We start from the raw sequence: 24,565 nt of genomic DNA, 5'->3' as shown, positions 1-24,565 counted from the left end.
GATATCATCATGATTCTGTGATGTGAAGTTTTTATTCGAATGATGAAGTACTAACTGCAGTATTTTCTTAACTTTTGTCAGTTTGTTTGATAATGATGCGATTTATTTATTCATACCACACTTTGGGACATGCACCCCACTCCTTCCACCCTGATGCTGTTCTTTAGGACTATTGGAAAACCATGACAAACTCAGACAGAGATACAAAGATATATATTCTTAGAAAAAGATGTGTGAAGAAAAAAAATCATTGTAAAAAATCCCTTTATATATTTGTCACTACTGCCAAATTATATCCAGTTACACTGTATTCAAATGGACAGATTTGGAAACACAACTGTGTCTGCGATGGGGCACTTAAGATCACCTTATCTAAGGAAAAAGTTAGGAGCAGCTCATAAGAGCTCACTTGATTCCGCTTCGCGGCTCCAGTTTGGTATGGTGTGACTCTGAATCTGTCATCCAGCTCTTATTACTCCTACCACACTACCTGTTCCAATGACCTTTACCTTCTTGGTGTGCGAGGAGGAGTCCAGGGTGCTGCTGTAATCCTGTGGGTGCATCATGGTCATGTCAGAGCAGCTGTCGTCCAGCACCTCCTGCATGCTGTTCACGCTGCTGCTCTGGCTGCCTGTGCTGACCGAGGTGCTGGGGATGGAGTGGTTGCTGCCCAGGCTGTTCATCTTACAGCTGGCTGCCTCGCTATCCTGCAAGTGAACATCCGTACACATTCATAAAGGCAATGCTTCCACAATGGAGCACTCAAGAGTCATGCAGTTGTGCAGAGATGAAAACACACAACGAGACTTCTGCATCATTCACTGGTGATAAAGCTCATGTTAATGCACACTGGTCTGACTGAGATGTTGTCAAGAGTATAAATCCACTTTATACAAGATAGACAATTGGAATCAAACTGCACTGCTTTCAGTCAGTTAAGTCTCCAGTGGCAGGATGTCACCTTCCCCTGAAAGCATAAAGCAAGGTTTGGGACCGCAGGTCTTCAGCGGTGTCTTGTTGCAGCGAGGTCTGGTGGCTGCTCTGAATTGCGTCACGTGGTGTAGGATGACACTTCTGTGGCTGCTGGCTGTCTATGCCTGTTCATGCTGCCTCAGGCCAGGTCAGCTGAGGGGCATTTCATCTCAATGTCAGGCTACGGCTAATGCAGGAAAACTGATTCTATAACACAGCTTGAAAGTTTGTAGTGCCAGTGTGAGATCCTTTGTCATTTCCTGCACGTTGACTCAAATGAACTTCAGTGTAACACAAGTGTCCCCTCCTCTGATTAACAATGATTTTCTGATATCTTCTGCTCGATGGGCTGAACACCTGATGGGTTAGGACTTTTTGGAGACCAAACAAGAGACTGTACATGATCATTAGATGAGGAAATTGTGATGGACATAGTATGTGATGTATATTTTACTGACCTGACAATTCACCTTTTACATTGAGGAAATAATCTGTAGATTAAATGCCTGATTGATTGTTGGCTGCAGCCATGTACTATTTTATGTAACTTGTATTACAGCCTGCAGTCCGTTGATTATTGACTTTGAGCAGACTACTTGATCATTATTCTTCTGTGTTTTGTCAACTACAGTGCTGTCTTAAGTCAGCTATTTCATTATTTACTGCTCTTCCCTGTGATAACACACACACACACCGTGGACTTGGGAATGGATGAACTAGATATTGATGGCTGATTTCTCCTCGAGGAGAAAGTCAGAGGATTGTGATCAGAATTTAAATGGAGCTCATCTGGTCTGATGTTTGTAACTCCTTGTTCTCCACTTGCCTCCAACTGCTATTCCTGTGAAACTAAATATCGCTTCTCTATATCATTTCTTTGCTGAGACTCTGTCCAACTAACTCCCCATTATTTCAACCCCTCGTCCCTTTCCCACCTCCTCTTCCTCCTGGCTCTCTCCCATGGGCCCATTGTGTTTCTCTTGGTAGAGGATCTTCTTCATCTTGCGGTACTGCAGGTTGTCCAGCTCACGCACTGCATCCTTGGTCCTCTGGATGAGGTCGATAAGAATGCGTGGCGACCGCTCCCGACGAACAAAATCATGCTGGTCACAGTAAAAGAGACAGAAAGTCAGTTATTAGCTCAGAACTCATTCAAAGAGAGATAAAGAGCTAACAACAGAATTTAGAAAAATCTTTTTTGTACAATATTCTGATTTAATTAAAGTTATGTAAAGTTCATGCTTATGACTTAACTGAATAGCAATTTGCAATGTATGTGCGTTGTAGTAAAGTTGTATTTATTTATAGATTTTACCTTGTTAGAGACCACAATTTAAAGTAGGTTAATCTAATGAATCAAATATTAATAGCAACATCAAACAATTATTTTGGAAAATAACTAAAACTAAAAAGGAAATGTGTAAGAGATATAGAGTATTTGAGATCACATAGATTACGTTTCAGTAAATATGAAAACCATGATGGTAAACATCCTCATCGCTTGAGGGTGGTATCACTTTCAGAGCTACACTAGTATTCTTAAAGATCTTTAATTATGTTTAAATGAAATCCAATTTTGTCCACAGTGGAGGAATTCAATCGGCTCCACAACTGGGATTATCACTAGAGGGCGCCTGCAAGTTGTCAGCCAAGTTTAGGAGTTGGATCTACATCCTCCAGTGCACTGAACACACCATCTCTGTGAGATTGTCCATTTAAAAAAAAAAAGATCTTCACAAATATTCTAAGTCCTATTTTTCCAATAAACAATGTCTGCCATGGCCCAAAGTTAAAGGGCTTCAATTTTTAATTAAAGCAAGAAACCAGCACAGCCAAGGAGTAATTGGTTGGCAATTAATTGAGCGGTTTTAGTCATTAGTTTGGATTTTCTCTCTTTCTGTCCGACAAATATCACAAGAAAAAAAGAAAATAATTTAAGGGTTACTAAAAAGCATCATCATTGAATATGTGTACTTGGAGCCACACAAATGTAAATTACTGTGTCACCTGATATTTCTTACGTAAATAAATAAATAAATAAATATAGAATTTGAAGAACAACAGCACCAGGATAATCTTTGGATATATTAAATATTATATATTTCTAAACACTAAACTGACTGATGGAACTTAAAATCACATTCCTACGCAGTGATCAGCTCTAATGGAAGGAGGTAACTTTTCTGTAATTTGGAAGAGATCAGTCCTTTATGCATTTCTATGATTATTTAGATTGTTACGTAATAAGCAGGTTAAAGTTGGTGGGTGGGGCTGTTGAGGGTGTGTGTGCAGTTGTATTTTTATTTATTTTTTTTATTTTAAGGCAATGCACTGTACTGATATCAAGATGAAAATAAAAATGAAAACAAAAACAAAATCTTCTCTCCTCTGTGCTTCCACCCACTCCACCACACACACACACATTCACACCTCCTGTTAGTCACTCTCATTCATAAAATATTGCGTGCTTAAATGGCTGAAATGTACGCAATGTCAGAGTACTGGACCAAAATATATATTTTATACTGTATGAGAATATATATATTTTTAGGTCCATTCCCAGCTCTCTTTCCCTGCACACCTTCCTCGCCATGTGACAGATGCTGGTGTAATGGGTTAGTCAGGACACAGGGGAATGACATCACACTCTGAAAATAGAGATGAGAGTGATTTGTCCCGTTTTCTGACGGACCCGCAGAGTGTGGATGGATGGCCACCCCCCGTCCCATCGACAAGTTACCCCTAGGATTCTTCCTTATGATAAGGTCAGCGTTAAGAAGATGTGAGAGCATTTCCTCACCGTCTTTAGACCCTTCTGCTTCTGTACACTCCACTGTCGCATCACCAGATTAAGTCTTTTGCATTTCATCAGTGTATCATCTTAAATGCATTTTTATCACGTTATCAGTAACTTCATGGTGTTTCCGGGTTTTGAATTATTTGTTAAGTCTGAACACTTCCTTTTGTCCTCTGGGACATTACTCTCACACTGGGAATATCTGCACTTTACTTGTTAATTTAGTTAAAAGGATTTAAAAAATACAACCAAAACCAAATAACACCCAGAGATATTTTTAACTGTCCAACAGACTATTTTGTGAGTACTTATGGGAGTAAATCACTGAGCGGTTATTACTCAATTATTTAAATAATTATGTTCACTCTGAATGAGGCATACTGGGAGAGTGTGTTTAACCTGAAGCTGATAGCTCTAGGCCTCCAGATTAGTGACCTGATTTCCCCTTTAAAGAGCTTGGAGGGGTGTGTGTGTGTGTGTGTGTGTGTGAGCACTGAGAGGAGGGAGAGAGAGAGTGTGTGTGTGAGCACTGAGAGGAGGGAGAGAGAGAGTGTGTGTGTCTGAGGAAAGTGTGGTATTAATCATAAGCTACATTCCAGCTCCCAAAAAGCCCTTCAACATAAAGCGGCCCTTTCGACACTGATCCAAAGTCTGTTTGGTACTTATCCCTTTTAAATAATGTTTTTTTTTTTGGGGGGGGGGGGCAGGATTTGGGTCAGGGGTGCTGGGAAGAGATGCTATCCTGATGGATGCTACCCAACCTCACATCTTCAGTGGGGCGAGGTGTGTGTGAAAGCTGCTACTCCATCTCCCACAGTGTTGAGCGTGATCCCCAAGAACATAAAACTCTTAGTGGGCCAATAGGATTACCTGTTGGTCACACAAACAAAAAGCTCAACTTTTTCACTACGAGGAAACACAACGAACATATGCAGATGAGCACTGTGTGTGTGTTTGGTACCATTTTGGAAAGTGTGTATGACATGATTTTGGGGTGGGTGGCTGAAAGAAATGGCATACTTGCAGCAACATTTCTCTTTCTAGTTTTTTTTTTTTTTTTTTTTTTAACATCTAAGTTTCATTTTCCCCTCCAACAGATGTCAGTGATGTCATCTGACGAAGTGATCTGCATTTTCAGCTTGTTTTCTTTTTGACCTTGGAAAGCTGCACAAAAAAAGTTTGTTTTACAAACGTACATTTTGTGATCTTATTGTTATATAGGCAAAGAAAACAATGGAGCCTTTCTTAAACCCTTTTCATTTTGCATATTCTGTGGCGTTGAAAATCACGGTGTCGTATGATGGTTGGAAAACCTTCCAACAGTTGGACCCTTAAATTAAGAAATGGTGACGAACAAGCAAACATGGAAATCTCAATGGAGCCCTGAAGGGCCATGGCTACAAGAAGCTGAGTTAAAAGAAAAAAAGGAAAAAGAATAAGCAGTTCTCAGGGGGGTGTTTGATTTCTGCCTTTGAAGAATGCACTGTGTATCTGCTTGCATATTAGGGAACCGTGGGTGGGTGGGATTGACTCATTCACGTAGCTCGGGGACTGAGTGAGACAGGAAGTGAGGTCACAGCTGGAGGGATTACAGCAGAAGCCCACTCACTCTTAGCAGCTCCCCTGACGAGGGTCTGTCCTGAGGAATTTTCAGTAGGCAGTAGTCGACAAAGCTCCGGAAAGGGTCGGACCTGGGTAAAGAGGACAGTGCGATGGAGGTTTTAAACAGACATATTTAAATCTGCAGATCAGCATCAATAGCAGGGACAATGTAATGACACCAACAGCACTTGATGTAAATGAATGTTTAACGTGATGAGTAATCTCTTCCTCTGTTGTGCTGTGTTTGCTGTATCAATGAATTAGACCACAGAAATCCTTTGTAATCTCTACGCATAGCCCCACACATGAATCCTATATAGATTATGTAAATAAGTGGAGCAATAAAAATATAGGCCACTGGATCTGTGGAACACTGTACTACTAACTCTGTTCTAAAAATATGCTAGTGGCTAGGTTGTTGAGATAAAGTAGCCTGTGGACCTACTTAGGATTTTGCTGTATGTGCATTTCTGGGGTCATTTTTGGGTCAGTGAGTACAACAAAGTAGCACCACTCCTCCGCCCAGCTCCACCTTAGTCTCTACAACTAATGTCCTCTACGGTTAGCAAAGGTATGTCAGGCCAATGTATATACAGTATGGCCTTGTGTTTGTGTAGTAACACCATGGAGGCAATGTCTCCACTAGTCTCATCTGGCAGGATGTTGCTAGCGCCTCGGGTCGCTGGACCTCTTCCAAAAATACCACAACCTTGTGCCGCCCGAGACACTTGCTCGCTTCAGCCCAATGTCAGAAACCAATGTTAATTTTACAACGGCAAATTCAAACCTGTTTCACATAACTTGATTTTTTTTTTATAGTGCCCACAATACCTGCTCTCTTGTAAGGTACAAAAATGAAACCTTGCTTAACTGGATTGAAGACAAGGGAAGGCCTTAAGGCTGCGTTGAGTCAGACAGAGGGCAACATTCAGCGAGCTGCCTCGGCTGTGCAGGAAATACAATAAACTAACACCTGCACAACTCTGCCTGCTCACCTTCGATCCCAAACACTCTATTCCCTCTCATACCAATGGTAGAAGGCCACAAAGGTGAATTATAAAGAGAACAACATCATGCACGGTATTAATATTTGATCACTGTTGTTTTCCCCCTGTGACAACTGCTCTTCACATGTGATGTGTGGGCAGTCGTGACTTACTGCTTTTAAACCGCTTTTGCCAACCCTGTTCACCAACCTCTATAAACGTTTATACTATTCAGTATGTACTCTTCTCTGCTGGGCACAAATTTACATTGTTTTACACAAAGTTCCTCCGTTCCCACATTTACCCCCACATTTATGAAAGCTCATACTCCATGACTACTAAACTAGAGGATAATATACAGAATGTGTTCATGGAGTATTTACCTTAGTAGAGAAGATACTGTAAATTATCAAAGCATTCGTAAATTGTTATGTAGTATTCTTACAGTGTCCTTGACACAACTTAAGAAATGAAGAACCAAAACAGCTCTACTTAAATAAAAAGCATAATAACAAATAGATTTTCTTTATCGGTAGAAATCAACACCACCACAATACGCCACAAAATTGTTTTAGCTGAGAACTAAGATGTAAATGTCCAATTTCATAATGATTTCCAGTAGGACAGCCAGTCCTGACTTTTTTGCAACACTGTGGGGTTGGATGGTGCTGCAAAGAGACAGCGAAGAGCTGTTTAAAACCTGCTGGACTAAATTAAATTGCTTAAAGTTTTTTTGATGTCTGGAAAGAGAGTCTCTAGAGAATCTATTAGCAGCACAGTCATGAGCTGTAAAGCTGAGAGCAGCATAAAGTAATGCATAAGCAGGCTGTTTTCCCACATTGCATTGCACAGAAACATCCTACTTAGTATGGCAAACAAAAAAAATCGTGAGATTTAAGTATGAGAATAATATTAGAATAATCACACTGCTTTGTTTTGATGTAGAGATATGTAGAAATACACTTTGGAGCCCAACAGGAGCAGTGTGGGTATTTTCACAGTATTTCTCTGGTGGAGGTTTCTCATTGAATTACATAAGAGACTTAAAGTGTGACCTTGCACAGGGCCTATCACAGGGATCACAGGTTGAGCAGATTACCACAGGGATGTCGTACTCTGAGTGACCAAGATTGTATTCGGCATTCATTTCACAGCTGACTGGAGGCATTGTATCAGCAGTTCAACTGGCTTTTATTTTGATTGTGGATAAATAGGTTCTCTCCAGATTTTCTTCCAGGAAGTGAACTATAATATTTGGGAACTCACCACTCGTTGGACTGCAGCGTGGGAGAGTCGTTCTGGGCAATATGATATAAGGCACTCATGGCGTTCATGTTGAACAAGGGCGGTTTACGCTCCGCTGAAAGTAACAGAGAAGTGATGTTTTACTGCCAAAGGCTTCACAATCGTCTCAATCAGCTTCTCCTTCAGAGAAACACATTGGAAATCAAACATGCTTCGTCCACTTGTTTGATGCATTTCTTTCAATCAACTCAAGTTTGTTGCATTTCAGACTATAAAAATATTTTGACCTATAAGTAAATATATGCTCACCCAGTTCAATACAAGTGATCCCCAGGGACCAGATGTCCACTTTCCCTTCATACTGACCCTCGTCCATAGCTAGAATCACTTCTGGGGCCATCCTGAGGACACACACACGCACACACAGTTTATTAAGTAGGGGGTAAAATCCATAAAAATGTTATAATCTGCTAAGCCTCTCATAGCTTTTAAAGACTCTGGTATTCTGTGATAGCAGCTCAGTTTTTGGAGTGCTATAAATGCGGAGTGTGACAACTTGTGCATGCGCATGTGACGTGTTGAGCGGTTATGTGACGATTTCATTCACCATCAAAGCTGCCAAGAGTGCGTGAGTGAATATTTTGGTGGTTAAAGTAGAACTGATTATGTATGTATGAGAGGAAGACAACAGAGGACATTACAGCAGCTTGTCATGTTTTGTTACATAATAAATTAGCCATATTCAGACATCAACCTAAGCGCTTTAAGAAATGGAATATGTAACATTGCGGGTTTCATTAAGCTCTTGAAGTCATTTAACTTCCGACATTGGTTTCAAGTATCGCCAACCAGTATCACTATAATGGCAACAACAACCCCTGCCATCCTGCTTCACGAAAGTTGTAAAAGCAAAACAATGTTTAATTTCTATTTAAAAAATAAAAGAAAAATAGCAACAAAGATATCCCAGACCTTCATTGTCTTTTGAGTGGTGCCCGAGCATATTTCCTGTGTATACTAACCAATAAGGTGTTCCCACAAAGGAGTTGGCAGGTGAGGCAATGGAGGCGGAGCCAAAATCGGCCAGTTTGACCTGACCAAGTTCAGTCAGCAGGATGTTACCAGCTTTCACATCTCTGTGATGGGGAGACAAAGAGACAGACAAAGAGAGTGAGTATGTGAAGAGAAGATATTGGCATCACAGCCAAGAGATTCTAAATCAGATCCAAGAAATCTTCTGTTGTTGTGGATGTATAAAAATCAACTACATGTCATGAGATTTCACAGAGCAGTCTTAAAATACTAAACAGTTCACCAGTTAGTCTCCATCAAATGCAACAAAGGTCTGCAAATGAAGTGTCTTCACATCTACAATGAGTCCTGTGATGATACAGAATTGACTGAAGGATTCAAGGATTCATAGAGCACTACAGATGGATGTCAATCAAATTTGTATGCCATTAAAGCAAATATTGTAGGCAGCAGGGAGACGGGAGGGTTTTTACTGCCTAACAATGATGCTCAAGAAGCATGAAATGAGTAGAGACATGCTTTTTTTACAACTTAATCAGTAAACGCTGCAATACAGGAAGAACATCAGCATTGCTCACGTCATTTGATCTTTGCTGACGTTTGAGAGTTTTTTTTTTTAAGCAAGGAAACAGACTGACTCACCTGTGAATCATATTATGGGAATGTAGGTAAGCCAGTCCTAGCAAGGCACCATGGGTAATGGCAGCAATTTCCACCTCTTGGAGTGGTTTCTTATGAACTTTGGGAGAAATAGGAAGAGCGGGAATGATTGGAGTGGAGGACAGGAATCATAGATAGAATAATGAGCTGCAACAGTTCTACACAGATGTCTATAGAATCACACATAGCACATAGTGCACATCGTAATGAAGTGCAATCTTCATGGCTAAAACCCCCCCCCCAAAAAAAAAAAAAAACACTCTCCCTCTATCCTACTCCTCCCAATACAGCAACATGAAAGAACTCTGTTTGGTATTTATCATAAGGATACCATGTAAACAGCTGTGGGCTCCTACAATGGCCCCATGTGGACTCACAGAAAGACTATGTACCAAGGCAAAAAGGTCACCACAGAACTATCAGTGAGAAATCTTTATGCAGGCCAAAGTCCAAGGAAAACAGGCGAGAGCTAACTGCCATGACTGTGTGTCTACATCAGTGTGGGGTACACACGTAGGTGCTTAAAATAACACATTAGGTTCAGGTCCAAAATGCTGAGGGGTGAACAGTTCAGCAGTGTTCAAGTTTTGAAAGCAAAAGATTTTTGGAGGTTTACAAAAAGTGTGTAATGTATGAGAAGTAAGTAACACCGATGTGGCCTTTCAGTGTCAAAGAGCTCTGTTAAATCACAGGTCAGCCACATTGCCATGCTACATTCAGATGACAATATTTCACTCTATTTTCTTGCTTCAAGAACTTACATATGGTTATGCACCAGGTAATAGTATTCAAATCAAGCATGACGATTGTGCTGTGTTCTGGTTTGTTTTATAATAAGCTTAACTCGTAGAAGATAACAAATTACCACAGGAAATAATCAAATCCTGCGGTCTATGGGTTTATAATGACTGCAGCCACCTGATTGTAGGCAGTTCCTCATGTGTTGTAAACTAAGAAAATCCTCATGAATGAAGGTCAAGAAATATTCTGGACTGATGTGCATATTCAAGCACCGTCTGGGTGTATAAGACTTGTTATAAAGATGCAGCTAATGTAAAGAGCGTAAAACAAAAACTAAAAAAAAAAAAAAAAAAAAAAAAAAAACCCACTAATTTAGGTTTTTCATGGAGGGTTTGAAGCCAATTCTTGACTTGACTGTGTGACTTTCTGTGAAAATTTAAAAATTATGAAAACCCTAACATGGACAATGAAAAGTAGTTTAATAATTATACATTTCAAATTGTGCAGACACATTAAACATTCATAAATACACTCACCCTCTAGTAAATCTGATGCGGAGCCCAGGCAGTACTCCATCACCAGCTGAAACAGAAGACAGTAAGAGCTGAATAACTTATTTGCATGGTGTGCACACCATTTGAGTGTGACTAATGAAGTTTCTCCCAACAGCAAACTCATAACATTACTATTTTTACAATGGAGGTGGTGCTGAAAAACCTGAGCAGTAGGATAACATAGTCAGTGAGACATGAGGAAATAAGGACAAAAGAACAAAAACAAAAAAATCTACCATAAGACGAAAAATAAAAATTAATAGTGTTATCAGGAACTGTGAGAAAAGGAGATGTGAAGAGGGATCCACTGACCCAGGCAGTGTTGTCTTTCAAGTAGCAGCCTTTGTACTCGATCGTGTTTGGGTGTCGCAGCTGTCCCAAAAACTTGACCTCCTTAATGATGTCCTGCCACTTCTGTCAAAAACAAAACCAGACACACAAATGGTTACACACTACAGGTACAATTGCGGGCACTCACAAGTGGACATTGTTGTGGTTTTGAATGCAGTGGTGGAGCTGGCCTCACAATCATCCACTTGTGCACAGCTGGTATGGCTGTTTTTTTTTTGTTTTTTTTTTTTAAACAGCATTGCACTGACAAACACTAAACAGTAATGACATACACAAAATTTAAAATAGTTTGAAACAGTCTTACAGTGCCAAGCAAGAGCCCTCAGAAAAATCCAACATTCAGTGGTTTATAAAAAGAAAGTTTAGTAAACCACAGAGATGTGGACCAAAGTTCAGCTGTGGTGCAGACTGTGATCACATGGAATGCCTCCCAAAATGAATGTCTGACTTGTACCTAAAATCTTGTGCTTCCCTCAAGCTTTGATGGAGGCACAGGTTTGTTCTACATTTTGTATCTAGTGTTAAGTAATTATAATTTTTACATAATTTTTATTCTACTGGGATAAGTAATCTCCACGAATGATTCTCACAAGCTAGCGCTGAGTTTTGTGCATAATACCACTGAAATGCTGCTTTAGCATTTCAAGCATTTGCTCTCTATTTTCCTTTTTTTTTTTAAATAAACTGCCAGCAACTTGAGCTTTTTCTTTTGTCTTTTTTTTTTTATATCAATCAATCAAAAATCTGATTTATTTGTATAGCGCCAAATCATAGCAAAGTTACATCAAGGCACTTTACATATGGGTCTTTGATATGGGACAAAGACACACCCTCCAAATTTTGGTGCATTCAAAGAGGTTTCTGAATACAAAGTTTGTCATGTCGATTGTTTTCTGGTGTGTGTATGTCTTTCTTACTTCAGTAGTCTGCTTGCCATTATAGGACATCTTTTTGATGGCCACCACCTCGTTGGAGTAAGAGTTACGTGCCTGAAAGATTGAAAATGGAAAAGGTCAGATTCTATTAACGTCAGCTCCCACAAACACTCGTGCTGTAATCCTCCTACAAGGCATCACAGGACAAGCTCCATAAAAAGAATCTGGCATCAATAAATTAAAAACCGACAAACATTGACATAACACACCACATGGAGGAACATAGTGCATGAAAAGTAATTTCCCTGCTGCATATAAAGATCATGATGCTTGATTAAGCAGGTAACTAGAGGTTCTTGTTTGATCCAAACATCAAGAATCATCACGGAAATTAATCATAGAGAGCTAGTGAGATAAATATGTAGTCTATAAACAAATAACAACATCACATGCAACACTGCTATATTACAACAGGATGATAAAGCAGCCTGCAGATTGCGCAAATTGAAAATAAATTTGTTTTCACGAGACAGTTACTTATGCAAAGCATCAAGAGTGACTCAGGAGTGAGTCAGGTAAATACTTTGCATGAAAATCATAATACATAAAAAAAAACAAAAAAAACAAAACACGTTTGCAGCAGAGTGACACGGCAGGAACTGCTTATCTCATTTGAATTCAAACACATTTTCATCCAATCAGAGCACTCAACGATGTGAAGAAACCTGTAGGTAAGCGCTGCATGTAGCCATTATAAGTGTTGGACTGTTATGCACACTCCCATGCCCAAGTTAGAGCTGTAATGTTAACCTTGAAGACATCTGACCTCAGGGAACACTCATCTTTGACTCTCAACATGAAGTAGGAATTTCAAATGGAATAAAATCAGTAATAGTCAAGACATATTCCAATTTGACTTCTTATTCACAGTAATTTGATCCTTGTGATTGCCTGTCAGTGTATGCATAATAACCATTCCTTTGGTGTAGTGTATAGGTAAATGGCAATAGAGATGAGAGATTAAAAAAAAAAAAAAATGTGCTGAAATATTTAAAATGCATTCAGGCTAATCGCCATTGCACAAGAAAGAGAGTGTATCAATAATTACAATAGGCTAATTCATTCAACATACACTAGAGTGGTGTGTGTTCAAAGCCCTGGGTGACGGGCCTGCATACTGAACACAGGGAATTCCTCCTGTTCTCGTCTAAATTAGAGCTTTTTAATCTTCAGCATCGTTAAATTTGAATGCACATATATGAGCATACATCTATTTGACTCTGAATGGATACATGTGCAGGAAAAACCTGAAGAAAATTCCAGCATTTAAACTAGTAGTGACCCTTTATTCATGCATTAAACATGTATCTATCTTAACACACATAAATACTGTTGTAGCCACATGATTCTTAGATGCTAGACAGTGCGACTAAAGAGAATTGTGGGGGGAGAAAAAATAAATAAAAAAAAACAGGCTTCTTCCTCGAGGCAGCTCAGCGATCAACAGTGTCTCTGTTGAGTTTCTGGGGTTGCTCAGAGATTTCTCCCAACGGTGGGTTGGATGCAAGGCCATAAATTCCAGTGGGAATGAGGGCTACACTCCTTATTTCACTTTTATTTAATTTTTTTTTTTTATTAATTGATTATAATTTTGATAGGCTCATATAAGTTATCTTCAATTAGTACAGTATGCTCAAAGCAATAAGCTTAATGAGCAGCAGTGAGGCATTGCAGATCTTTTTGCTCTAGTTTTGTATGTGATGCTACATGAAGGATTCCCTAATTTCTGGATGCCACTTAGAAAGAATGTTTTTCAGGTAAGAAAATAATAATTTTAGCAATGTTGTATTCTCCCTTAATATTCTCCTAGTATTTTTAAAATACTTAAAAAAAAAAAAAAGTCATCACAATGTGTGTGTACATTTATATATTCAAGCTCTATATACACCACTTATATTTTTTCAGCAGACCAATCACTTCAGGATTTAAATTGAGATGAATTTACGTGTTCACCTGGGAGATAGATATTTAAAATCTTCTACCAAAGCTGCTCTGGCTAACAGTGAACAGTGGTATTGCAGACAGAATAAGTGTGTCAGTGAGCACAGCACTGGCATCAGGGCAGGATTTAGACACACACTGGACGCCTGTGAGCCAGACGAGCCTGGACACCAGGGCTACTAGTGATGTATTGGGGTTGCGTGTGTGTGTGTGTGTGTAACTGACATGGGATAGTGATAGTAAAGCCTTGGCAGCCGACAATCCTGCTCCACTATTGACGGCTTCTCTGTATTTCTATAGCAAAAGAACAGCTGTCTTAGAAGGGAGGGAGAAGGCTTATCGCCCCCAGCTCCAGCATCTGGAGGGTGGGGGGAGGTGGGGGAGAAATGAAGAGAGGTGAGAGATGCTTTCAACCTCCCTACACGCTGCTTTAGAATCAAAGGCTTGATGAGTAATTAGTGGTGATGAGATTAATAAGAAAGGCTACAGAGAAAGTGCTGAAAGGAAATCCATCTCCACTAAATTGTATTCAAAGAGCCATAATGTAGCAGGCTACACTTACAACACGTGCACAAATGAGTGAATCAATAAATAGCTACTTATTATTAAAATCAAAGCTAGAGTGGCTGTGAATAGAAATCATCAATAAGGTGTTTAGTGGTATTGTGACTTTTGGTGTCTACCCTCTCATTCACAAGCTGCTTTTTCAAAATACACAAAACTGAAAGTTAAATAAATTCTAATAAATTGTTCCCACAATCCAATCAATGGCTTTTGGGTCAAGTTGTACACGATACAAAAACTGATAGACTTTGTAACTAATGCCCGTCTATTCTTATTCACTTGCATTTCCCACAACCTGATATTATGACCATGATAAGTCTGACAGGGCACATTTATTAAACAGCTAAATTCCAGTCTACTTGATCGCCTGAAATCTGTATTTATAAATTGTTACTCACAAAGTAGACGGCACCAAAGCTGCCATGTCCGATTTCGTGCAGGTCACAGAAGACGTCCTCGGGGTCATCTTTGAAGAAGAGGTCGGCCAGCTCGGGGTCCTTCGGCACTCCTTTCCGTGTGGATGACGGCATTATGGGCTGGACATGGGATAGGCGCCAGGGATCGTGCTCACATACACACTGCTGCTGCTGCTACCGCCACCAGATGTCCACGATGGACCCGGCATTGGCCAGCTTGACCTGAGAGACAACAACAGAGAAAAAGTATGAACTGAAATCTTAAGTGCACTGGAGAAGACATTCACAAAACGACAAGATTAATCGTCTTCAATTCATTCCTAACACTGTCACTGAACAGAGCACTTCCTGTGTGCAAGACAATGTCACCGGGCCCGAAAGCAGAGTGTAAGACAATTGACCATTAAACGTAAAACTACTATTATGCACTAACTAAATTACACTGACTGACACACACACACACACACATACACCACAGGCTGGTAATTGATACCCAGTAACATCTTGACATTTGTGTGTCTTTCTAGAGGTGTTTGTGCATCTCATGGCCATTTGATAGGTGATAAGATACTCATATGATGATGGCTAACTGACAAGTCCTGCTGCTCATCCAAGTCACAGTCACACTTGTTCATGTAAACATGTACACACACACACACACACACACACGACAGCTGAAGCTGAGTCACTGATGTACCACACATTTCCACACATGCACACAGTGTAACAGTTGCCAGTGTGTGTGCAGACAAACACACACACACACACACACACACACTGAATGCTCTATATCACAAGGCTACAGCCAGGCTGTGAAGCGTGTACGCATCATGGACACCCTGCTCCAGTTAGCTTCGCTGCACATGCAGCACACACATGCACACAGTCACACACTATCTCTCTCATTCCTGTCTCTCTCTCTCTCTGTCGCTCTCTTTTTCCTTTACCATGAAATCTCTGTTCACATCAACCAGATGCAGCAAGCAAATCTGGCTCCAAAGGCCAGGCCCGCACAGAGGCAAGCTGACATACAGGCAGAGGCAGCAAGACGCACAGGCACCCAGGCCAAGACACTAAGCATCAGCATCATCCTAATCCCATGCTTTTAAAGGGATCTAAGCCATAACACCCACTCCAAAAATATCAGTCTTAAAGGCAACATCCCATGCCCTCTCTTCCATGGAACTAGCTGCACAAGGATGGCGGCTGTTTAGCTGGAAAATACGAGAGGTGTAAAGCATTTCAAATTTGAAGTTTACTCAAGGTTCAGAATCATCATCCACTGAAAAGAAAAACACAAGACTCAACGTCCACATATGTGTTCAAGGCCTATGTCAAGAAATGCTGGTTATTTGTTGCTCTGTTGAGAACCAAGGAAAGAAGAGCGCCATCATTCAGGTTATAATTATGGAAACAAGATTTTGGGAAATGGTGAAATAAGTTTGATTGAAGTTGTTGTCTGTATAATTGCATAATTTGGTTTATTTCTTGTCATATTAATAACCCAAAAGAAGGTGAGGCTGGTGTGCTGGCCAAGAAAACCTCACCAGAGAGACAAATGAGGCCTTTGGTAACCTTCTGAATATTTAAAGGCCTCCTGAAGCCCCGTGCCAGCCTCCTACCATCTACAAAGCTGTTCTAACATCTCAGCATTTGGGATGGCAGCCAGTTGCACTACATCCTGACTAAAGTCAGTTTCAATGCCATTAAGCGTTCCTTTCTCTCTAGGAACGCTCCAAGAACATGCTTGGAAAAAACCACAAGGTGCAAGAGAGACAATAGGCAGGGTTTACCTGCTAACATAATATCAAAGATGGCATTCAAATGAATCCCTAAACTGAGGTGTGATGAGTGATTAGTGAGCTGCAGAGCACAGTAAGCAATGATTTATCTATACTCTAACCGTTGGTTAACTTTGAACCATTAAACTTCAATGGAAAACACTTTAAACTGCCATAATCTCTCAGGCTTGTTTGTCTTATTCCTGGCTCTCTTTAAATATTTTAACTGTATATATAAAATATGGAGTTAAGAAATGATGACACATGATTAAAGATAATAAGTTTATGAGGTGATTAACTCCAGCTCCATATTCACCAACCAGATAATTAAAGTGGACTAAATAAAAAAATATCAATAGCTATCATCTAATAATACAATACCTGACAGTTGACAGGAACCATTTTCCATTATATTACTTTTAGCTCACATATATTTTATTGCTGGTCCTTCACTTGTTATCTGTACAGTGTAATATTTCCACTTCTACTTGAACTGGGTAAAATATAAATACAGTTGGTATTCATCTTTTTATATATATATTTATACTTGCACCTCGAACAATATGAACTTGTGTGTATCCCTGTTTTTTAGTGAATCTGTGTGTGTCTTGTGTGTCTCCTGGTTGCATCAGCCCCGTCTGTGTCTCATCTCTCTTACTTGAATGTTCCAGATAGCTAGTGAAATAAAGCTTGACACAACCCCACCACCATAAGTCGACCCTCATCATAAACACACCCACAGCATGATTATGCTGCTTTCTCATACAGAAGGAAAAATAACTGAGAAAAACACAGAGAAAGAGGAAAACAAATGGACAGAGAAAAGGAAACATTTCCACAGTGTTACACCGGTGATACTGCTTTGACGGAAGAGTCACCAGGAGCAAGCAGATGAATAAAGACAGACAGAAATGGAGCAAATGAACACTGAAGTGATGCGATCGCTCAAGAGACTATGCACCTTCCTCACAGCCTCTTTTTCACCCTTCCTCCTACTCCTATTCCTCCTCTTTTAAGAATGAAGTGATGCAAAGTGGCAACAACAGGTTTAACACTGGGGACCTGGTAATGGTCTTACGAGTCCAGCAAAGCCCAGGGTTTGGACATTTAGCTGTGTGTGTGTGTGTGTGAGAGATAGTGTATATTTGTATTTTAGAGCGTGAGCTTGTGTGCCTGTCTGCACGTGTGGTTACTGTGGCTCTATGAATGGTATTGTGCCGAGAGAGCTGATTAGGCAAATGGCTTAGACAGATTAAATGCTTTGTTTGTGTGCGAGTGTGATTTCTTTACAACGTGTGCACAACAATACACCACTGCATGACACTGTACTTATATGTAGGTGTGCATTAGTGTGTATGCTCAGGAATGCCACAGGCTTTGCATGCATGCATTGATGTCTAAGTGAATGAGATGTTGCGTGTGGGTTATTGAGGAGGTGTGTAATGGGGGTAAAAGATTTTCTATATACAATATACTATATGTCGGAAAAAACAAATTATATGTAGAGGGGATTATACAGTTTATGCTAATCTAGTCTGGACTGGACACACACGCACACACACACTCGTACATATATACACAAATCTGGAAATACTGAAGGATTCAATGATTTGTAATGCATAAGATATGTGTCTGAAATATCAACAAGTTTTGACAATTTCTTGATTGAGAAATTTAACAAAATAAACTGAAAAGAGTGGGGTGGGGACATCGTGACTAACCCTGAAAGCCTGATATACTGTGTTTTACACCGGTGGCTTATTAACTTTATGGTTTGTAAATACAATATAACACTAAAACACAGCTCTACAGAACTTTTTCACTGATTAAACCTGTGCATAATATGCATAAAAGCATGTCGAAGTTACTCACAGGCCAAAGTTTGCACATACAAGGAACACACAAGAAGAAATACACAAGCAGACATAAATACCCTCCGACCCCCCAGGGCACTTCTTGTTGTTGCTATAACTAATTGATGTACCTTCATGTCGTTGTAGATCAGGAGGGTGGATATGGCTGTACTGTACATCGTATGCTGAACAGTGATATTTAAACAGGCCACCACATCATCTGTTCCTGCCCAATCATATACAAGATTTATGAGGCACAAACAAGATCAGTCGACAACTGAACTGAGCCCAGGTCCACCTTGACTCACAAGTTCGGCAAAAATATTGTGAATATTTAGTGGATGTGATGTGCATTGTATGATGAGACGTATAAGATAAAGTCTGATGGAAAACAACTTGACAGATATACTGAGCCACCTTATGCTGTTCTTTCTCTGTGATATTGTACATTAATTCCCTCAGCGTTCTCCTCTACATCCTTCAACTCTCTAACACTTGAATTCTCTTTTTAACTGCCCTCCGTTTTATCAGGTCCCTTAAAAAGAAAAGATTTGACAAGGAAGAAATCATTCATTTCTTATCATTCATTTCGCATTCCGTCTCCTGGGTTTGCCAATACTCAAAATTAACTCTTACAAGGGTACAAGTAAAGTGTGAGCTTCTGGGGTTGTGAGTGTGTTTGTGGATGCACGCATGTTTATTTGTACTGTTTGAAAATGCATGTATGCCTGTGAAAGCACACTGCTTGTGTACGTTAATGTTTGCATATACACATGTACTTTGGGTGTGTGAAAATAATTTTGTGCTGCTAAGCCAGTGAGAGCATACTCAAGTGTCCATAAATCATTGTCAGTTAGTGTGTGTGTGTGTGTGTGTGTGTGTATATATGTACTTGTATGGCCAGGGGGCTTAGCGGCTTACTGGCCCCCCTCCCGGCTTTAGGCAGGAACAGGAATTAGACAGACTGTGGGAATTCTTACTGGGATTCAAATCACCAGCTCTAATCAGAAACGGGGCGGGGAAGAACTGGTAAATCTGCCAAATTGTGTGTTGAGGATGTGAGGATAATGTGTGACTGTGAGTGTGCGTGCGTGTATGTTATTAGAAAAATTACGTAATGATCCCCTCCTCTTAAGTTCTATAGTAACATTATAGGGAGCAAGCTTAGAGATCCAGAGTTCAGTGTGTTTTTAGTGAAGGTTCAAATGTATGTCTGAATCAGAGAGGAGGCCTGGATCATCTAATCACTACAAAAAAAAAAAAAAGAGAGAGAGAAAATCAATGTGCTTCTGTAAATGTGACTAATAAAAACTTCAAGAGCCAGTAGAGCCTCACATCTCACCAGTGCACGGTCCTTGGAGAGCGTCATATGCGTATGTGTGACGTCTACATTTGTGCGTGAGCTAGCCTTCTGCACAGCATTAAATGGGTCAGCCTCGAGATGAATAATATAGAAGCCAATGCAAATGCAGCGTTGTGTGGTGGCAACGAGCCAATTCAAGCGGCCGACTGTGATGAAGCTGATCCTTATCAGTGGAAGGAAGGGATTTTCCTACATTGAGGAACACGTATGCATGGGCTGTGCATGCACTGAGCATAGGTATTCTTGCATGTATATATGACCGTATGTTAACACGGATGTTAATCCTCCAGATAGGCGCTACGACATCCCCAAAATCATCTTCAATTTATTTGGTGTTAGTATCCACATTTGGCTGTTTTAATGAGATAGACCTGTATTGATTACTGCATTTCAGATATAGAGTCAGACTTCCTATTAGTTTGAATAGGTAAGTATTACATTGCTATTAATATTCTCATGTGAAACCCTCAGATCAAGATCCTAAAGCCTGCATCTAATCAGACGATTCACTTTCTCCTGCATGAGTCCCTGATTACCCGAGGAGAGAGCAAAGATACTGAACTTTACAAAAAAAGGCCTTCAAAGTTTACGCAGTTTCAACTTTCAGCTTGTTTGCCAAATTTTTTAATGTACCAACAATGACAGACCCTGTTGGTCGACAAGGGGTAGATTCTCTATCTTGTCAGTGTTTTCAAAACTGTACAAAACTCCTTTCAAAGCATACTATGATTTTAGACTTTTTAAAAAGGACGTATCCAGCATATGTGAGTGAAACCATCTATGGGTGGACCATCGGTATGCATGATCTTTAAACCACCGCAGGGCAGTCTAAATTTCACTCTCCCCTCGAGTTCACTGGTCCGGAAGTGAGGGGAAGTTCAGACATTTGAAATCATCTTGCCTCTAGTATTGTCTTGTAATTCAAATTCTTTCCCTCTACCACACCCGATCCCCTCAAGCTCTCTTCCCACAAGGGTGTGACTCAGCAGCAAGATTTGCCCGCAGCACAGAATACACATTTAAGACACACATGCCTGACTTTTTCCTGAATCGAGTGATTGGTGTTGGCTCCCTGTGCCATTACGACAAGTTGACAGAAGGATTTACATTACTGCCCATTCCACAAAAAACTCCAAACCACAGACGAACCTCAGGCCTCCTTCCATCACAACAGCATTGAAATGCTTGAGCAAGAAAACTTTCCAAAGAAAAACTTCCAAAAAAAATTAAAGAAACTACTTCAGAAACAGTGATTTAAAACAACAACAACAAAAAAAAAACATTTAACTGCTAAGTAAAAATAAAAACAATTTCAGTCTTTACTTAGCTCTAAAAAGTAAGACTGATAACTTGAAAGGTGCAAAATACAAACACCTTAGTCTTACAAGGTCTGGGCTACAAAACATCCGCTTTAAATTAGCCCAAATGGTTACACAGCAGTAATGCTCACACACAGAAACTAACACATGTACATAACACACTGACCCTGAGAAAGTTACACACCACCTTCAAGACTCAGCTTTAATTCAGTATGACAGACTGTCGGTTGGCTGTTATGTACATCAGTGAGCTGTCAGGGCAGCGAGCTTTCATTAAGAAGCAATCATGATCCAGTTTAGAAGTCAGCTGCATGCACGCACGCACACACACATCCACAGACAATTGAACAAATCACCTGTAAAACCGGTCACATTTTGCTTGACTAACTTAATTAGACGCAAATGACAGTAAAATTTAATTGAATATTAACAAATGAGGTGCAAAAAAAAGAGAAGAATAAATGACCAAAGAGTCAAACCTACCTGGAGGAAATGTGTAAAGGGGGTGTTGAACCAGCTTCTGCCTCCTTCTCTTTCTCTTTCTTCAGTTTAAGTCCAGAGCTGACTTCTTGCTGATCTTCCTCATGACTGGATTAAATAGTGTATCTAAATCAGAGAGTAGGAAACAAAAGAAAGGGGATGGTTGCATTGAGATGAAATGAGAAGTTAAGTTAAAATGGCAAAAGAAGTTTGACATAATAAGTGGTACAATCCAATCAGTTCATAAATAGGACATTAATTTATAGCAGTTTTAATGATTGGTGAATGATGAATTGATTTTTTTAGCTAAATTTATAGGTTCACAATCACAAAGAGCTGCTGGTTTTTCTTATAGAAATAAAACCATTAGGCTCATTTGAACCGCGGGATAAATGTCACCACTATTTTTGAACTTTTTAAAATTAATGGACAAAATAATTAACTGTTTGATCTATAATGGAAATCATCATTATGTAGCTATAAGTGTGACGACTGCATGACAATGTTAAATAAGGTGTCTATTTTTAAATATGGCCCTTTCACTTCCGTCTCTTTGACATTTATTTGATGCGTCTTGCCTCACTGTCCTTTCTAAGTGAGACATTACCCAAAAAAAGACTAGCATCTTCCACAAGCATCTGCACAGCAATTTATTCATTTTGTATCATCTGCCACAAGTTTTATAACCCTTTGTGCTTTGCAGCACCAAAAGTTGCTGCCTTGTGGCTCATAAAACACTGAAAAAGCAAGAGCAAGGTGATGTTTTTCCTTCAAATAGGGGAAAAGCTTTCGAATTTCCTCAAGATAGCAGATGGCAGAATGACTTGTCAGCCAATGAAAACTTCTCTTAATGTCTGTCGGTTATTATCCTTGCAACAACTCCAGCAGATCCTTCTTTTATCAGCTTTCGGAAGTATGACAACATAACCCTCAATTTGTAGAGATTTTGTTGCCAACAATCACACCAGCATGATAAAAAGGCTTACTAGATATCTTAATTTTAATTAACTGTACGTGGAACTTATGTATTAAAATTCTACTCAATCACTTTGTTTGGTCTATGATGATAGTAAGGTGGGAATCATCTTCATGATAACAGGTAGCCCAATATCTAACCCAGAATGCACTGTGCCTGAAGTATCTCAAACTAAATGTCTTAGGATTTTAAATAAGGGAGGCGCCTCTTGTTTCAGGCTGAACTTATTCTTTCTAACTATTTCAAATAGATGAGTTCAAAGACACTAACACACTGTGGACTTCACACACCTACAAACTAGCACAAATAAAATATTTTGTTTTCTCCTACACACACATACACATCATATTTGCCGGCGCTGTTCTGACAGCAGAGCGCTGCCAGCTATTGGACTGCGTTTCTTTTATGACAAGCAGGTGGTGCAGCATCCACAGCATTACCACAGAACATAATCCGACCCTGTACTACACACACTGGGATTTACATGCCCAGCACACAATAAAACCAACTGATGTCTACAAGCAGCCCAACAGTCAGGAAGTACAGTAGATCCATGATACATCATAAAAATGACCCTGTGACCTTAGCTTTGAGACACTTCATTCCTGTGTGGAATCACATTGGAAAAACGCCCTGCTTCTTCTTCTCTCCTTTTTTTTTTTTTTTTTTTTGTCTTATTGGTTTCACTGCCCCGATTCTACCCCCTCTCTCTTTCTGATCGTGCCGAGCGGCAGATTGGGTGCTCAGAGGAACCGCATTCAATAATAAAAGAAGAGAGGATGGAGGGATGAGAGAAGAGGGATAAAAATGTATTGTGCCCCTACCGAGTGTCCCTGAATGATTTATAACACAAACTGAGGCTTGCATGAGCCTCTGGGAAAGTTGTGGCTGCACTTCTCCTCGCTCACTCTACCCTGCTTGGCATTTATGACCAACAGACAACAGGCAGACACAAACAGATAGAGCAAGAATATAGTGCACGGGTGAAACCGCGTTTATGTGTCCTCTGTTAAAGTCCATCTTCAAGAGACCTTTAATTTTATTTAAGGTCCCCCGTCCCCAAGACAAAATCTGAAACCATACTACTTTTATGCCTGCAGCTAATGACAATTTTATTTCTCAATTAATCCACCTTGTATTTTCCTGATTACTTTTTTAGTTTATAAAAGTGTCAGACAAGAGTGAAAAGAGACATCACAAGTTTCCAGAGCTCAAGGTGACACCTTCAAATATGTTTTTTGTCAGACTCCAAACCCCAACACCACCTAGACTATAAAAAGGTGTGGTGACCTGGTGGTAAAGAGGGACATCATATATTTTTGTTGAATTCAGCATATGTGGCTGTATCTGTGGCTGAGTTTACCATACCACAATACAATACCAGGATACAAAGGTAAGAGCTCATCTGATGATGTCCAACAGCAATGACATGAGAATAGAGATTAGAGGAAATCAGGGGTGATACATTTGGAATCGTTATGCCTTGTTCAAAGATATTTCTTGGCAAAAAATAAGATGGGAGACAAAGAGAAAAAAAAAAAAAAGCAAGCAAGTTAGAACACATTTATATATTTGCATTTTTATGAGAGTACGGTTAGCTCTGTGAATCATTAAAGTGATTTCTTTCTTCTGCTGTGACCTCTGCAGTTAAGGTCAGGCGACGTAGGCTCTGAAAACCCTCACCTGACAAACTGTGCCGTAGGATTTCTGTCAAAGTTCGCTGGTGTGCTGCCTACTGATCAAAATCCTGATATCCAACACCTACTTTCTGTTCATGCTGTTCCAGGACACACGCTGTGAAATGAATCACAACTCCTGAGTCACAAGCCGTCAATTTCCAAGGCACAATTCGGCCAAACAAACTGTTCGGACAACCCTGTGTTGCATTTCTGTTCAAAACAAAGCAAAGCAAAAAAACAAAACAAAACATAAAACAACAGAATAATCAGGGATTGGTCAAATACTTGATAAAGTTGGATGTGAGCCATACTGCCGCC

The 24,565-nt window shown here is 39.9% G+C and overlaps 1 protein-coding gene across 2 annotated transcripts in view; it reads right to left on the bottom strand.

The window, feature by feature from the left end:
• Positions 1–24,565, bottom strand: part of taok3a (TAO kinase 3a) — a 56,820-nt gene that overhangs the window by 14,352 nt on the left and 17,903 nt on the right. Inside the window, exons 2-13 of one of the 2 annotated variants that reach the window (XM_029511646.1) lie at positions 21,596–21,718; positions 14,779–15,018; positions 11,858–11,929; positions 10,902–11,003; positions 10,572–10,617; positions 9,277–9,373; positions 8,625–8,738; positions 7,912–8,003; positions 7,624–7,717; positions 5,379–5,460; positions 1,908–2,075; positions 510–707 (exon numbers count right to left, since the gene is read on the bottom strand). In XM_029511646.1, the coding sequence (XP_029367506.1) occupies positions 510–707; positions 1,908–2,075; positions 5,379–5,460; positions 7,624–7,717; positions 7,912–8,003; positions 8,625–8,738; positions 9,277–9,373; positions 10,572–10,617; positions 10,902–11,003; positions 11,858–11,929; positions 14,779–14,910 (1,197 nt within the window). In that variant the 5' untranslated portion in view covers positions 14,911–15,018; positions 21,596–21,718. Of the gene's footprint in view, positions 1–482; positions 708–1,907; positions 2,076–5,378; positions 5,461–7,623; positions 7,718–7,911; positions 8,004–8,624; positions 8,739–9,276; positions 9,374–10,571; positions 10,618–10,901; positions 11,004–11,857; positions 11,930–14,778; positions 15,019–21,595; positions 21,719–24,565 lie in introns of both variants that reach the window. The other variant, XM_029511645.1, reaches the window with a different exon arrangement.

Source organism: Echeneis naucrates, chromosome 9 (genome assembly GCF_900963305.1).
Source record: "Echeneis naucrates chromosome 9, fEcheNa1.1, whole genome shotgun sequence".
Classification (NCBI taxonomy): Eukaryota; Metazoa; Chordata; class Actinopteri; order Carangiformes; family Echeneidae; genus Echeneis; species Echeneis naucrates.
This window is presented reverse-complemented; position numbering and strand designations above follow the sequence as displayed.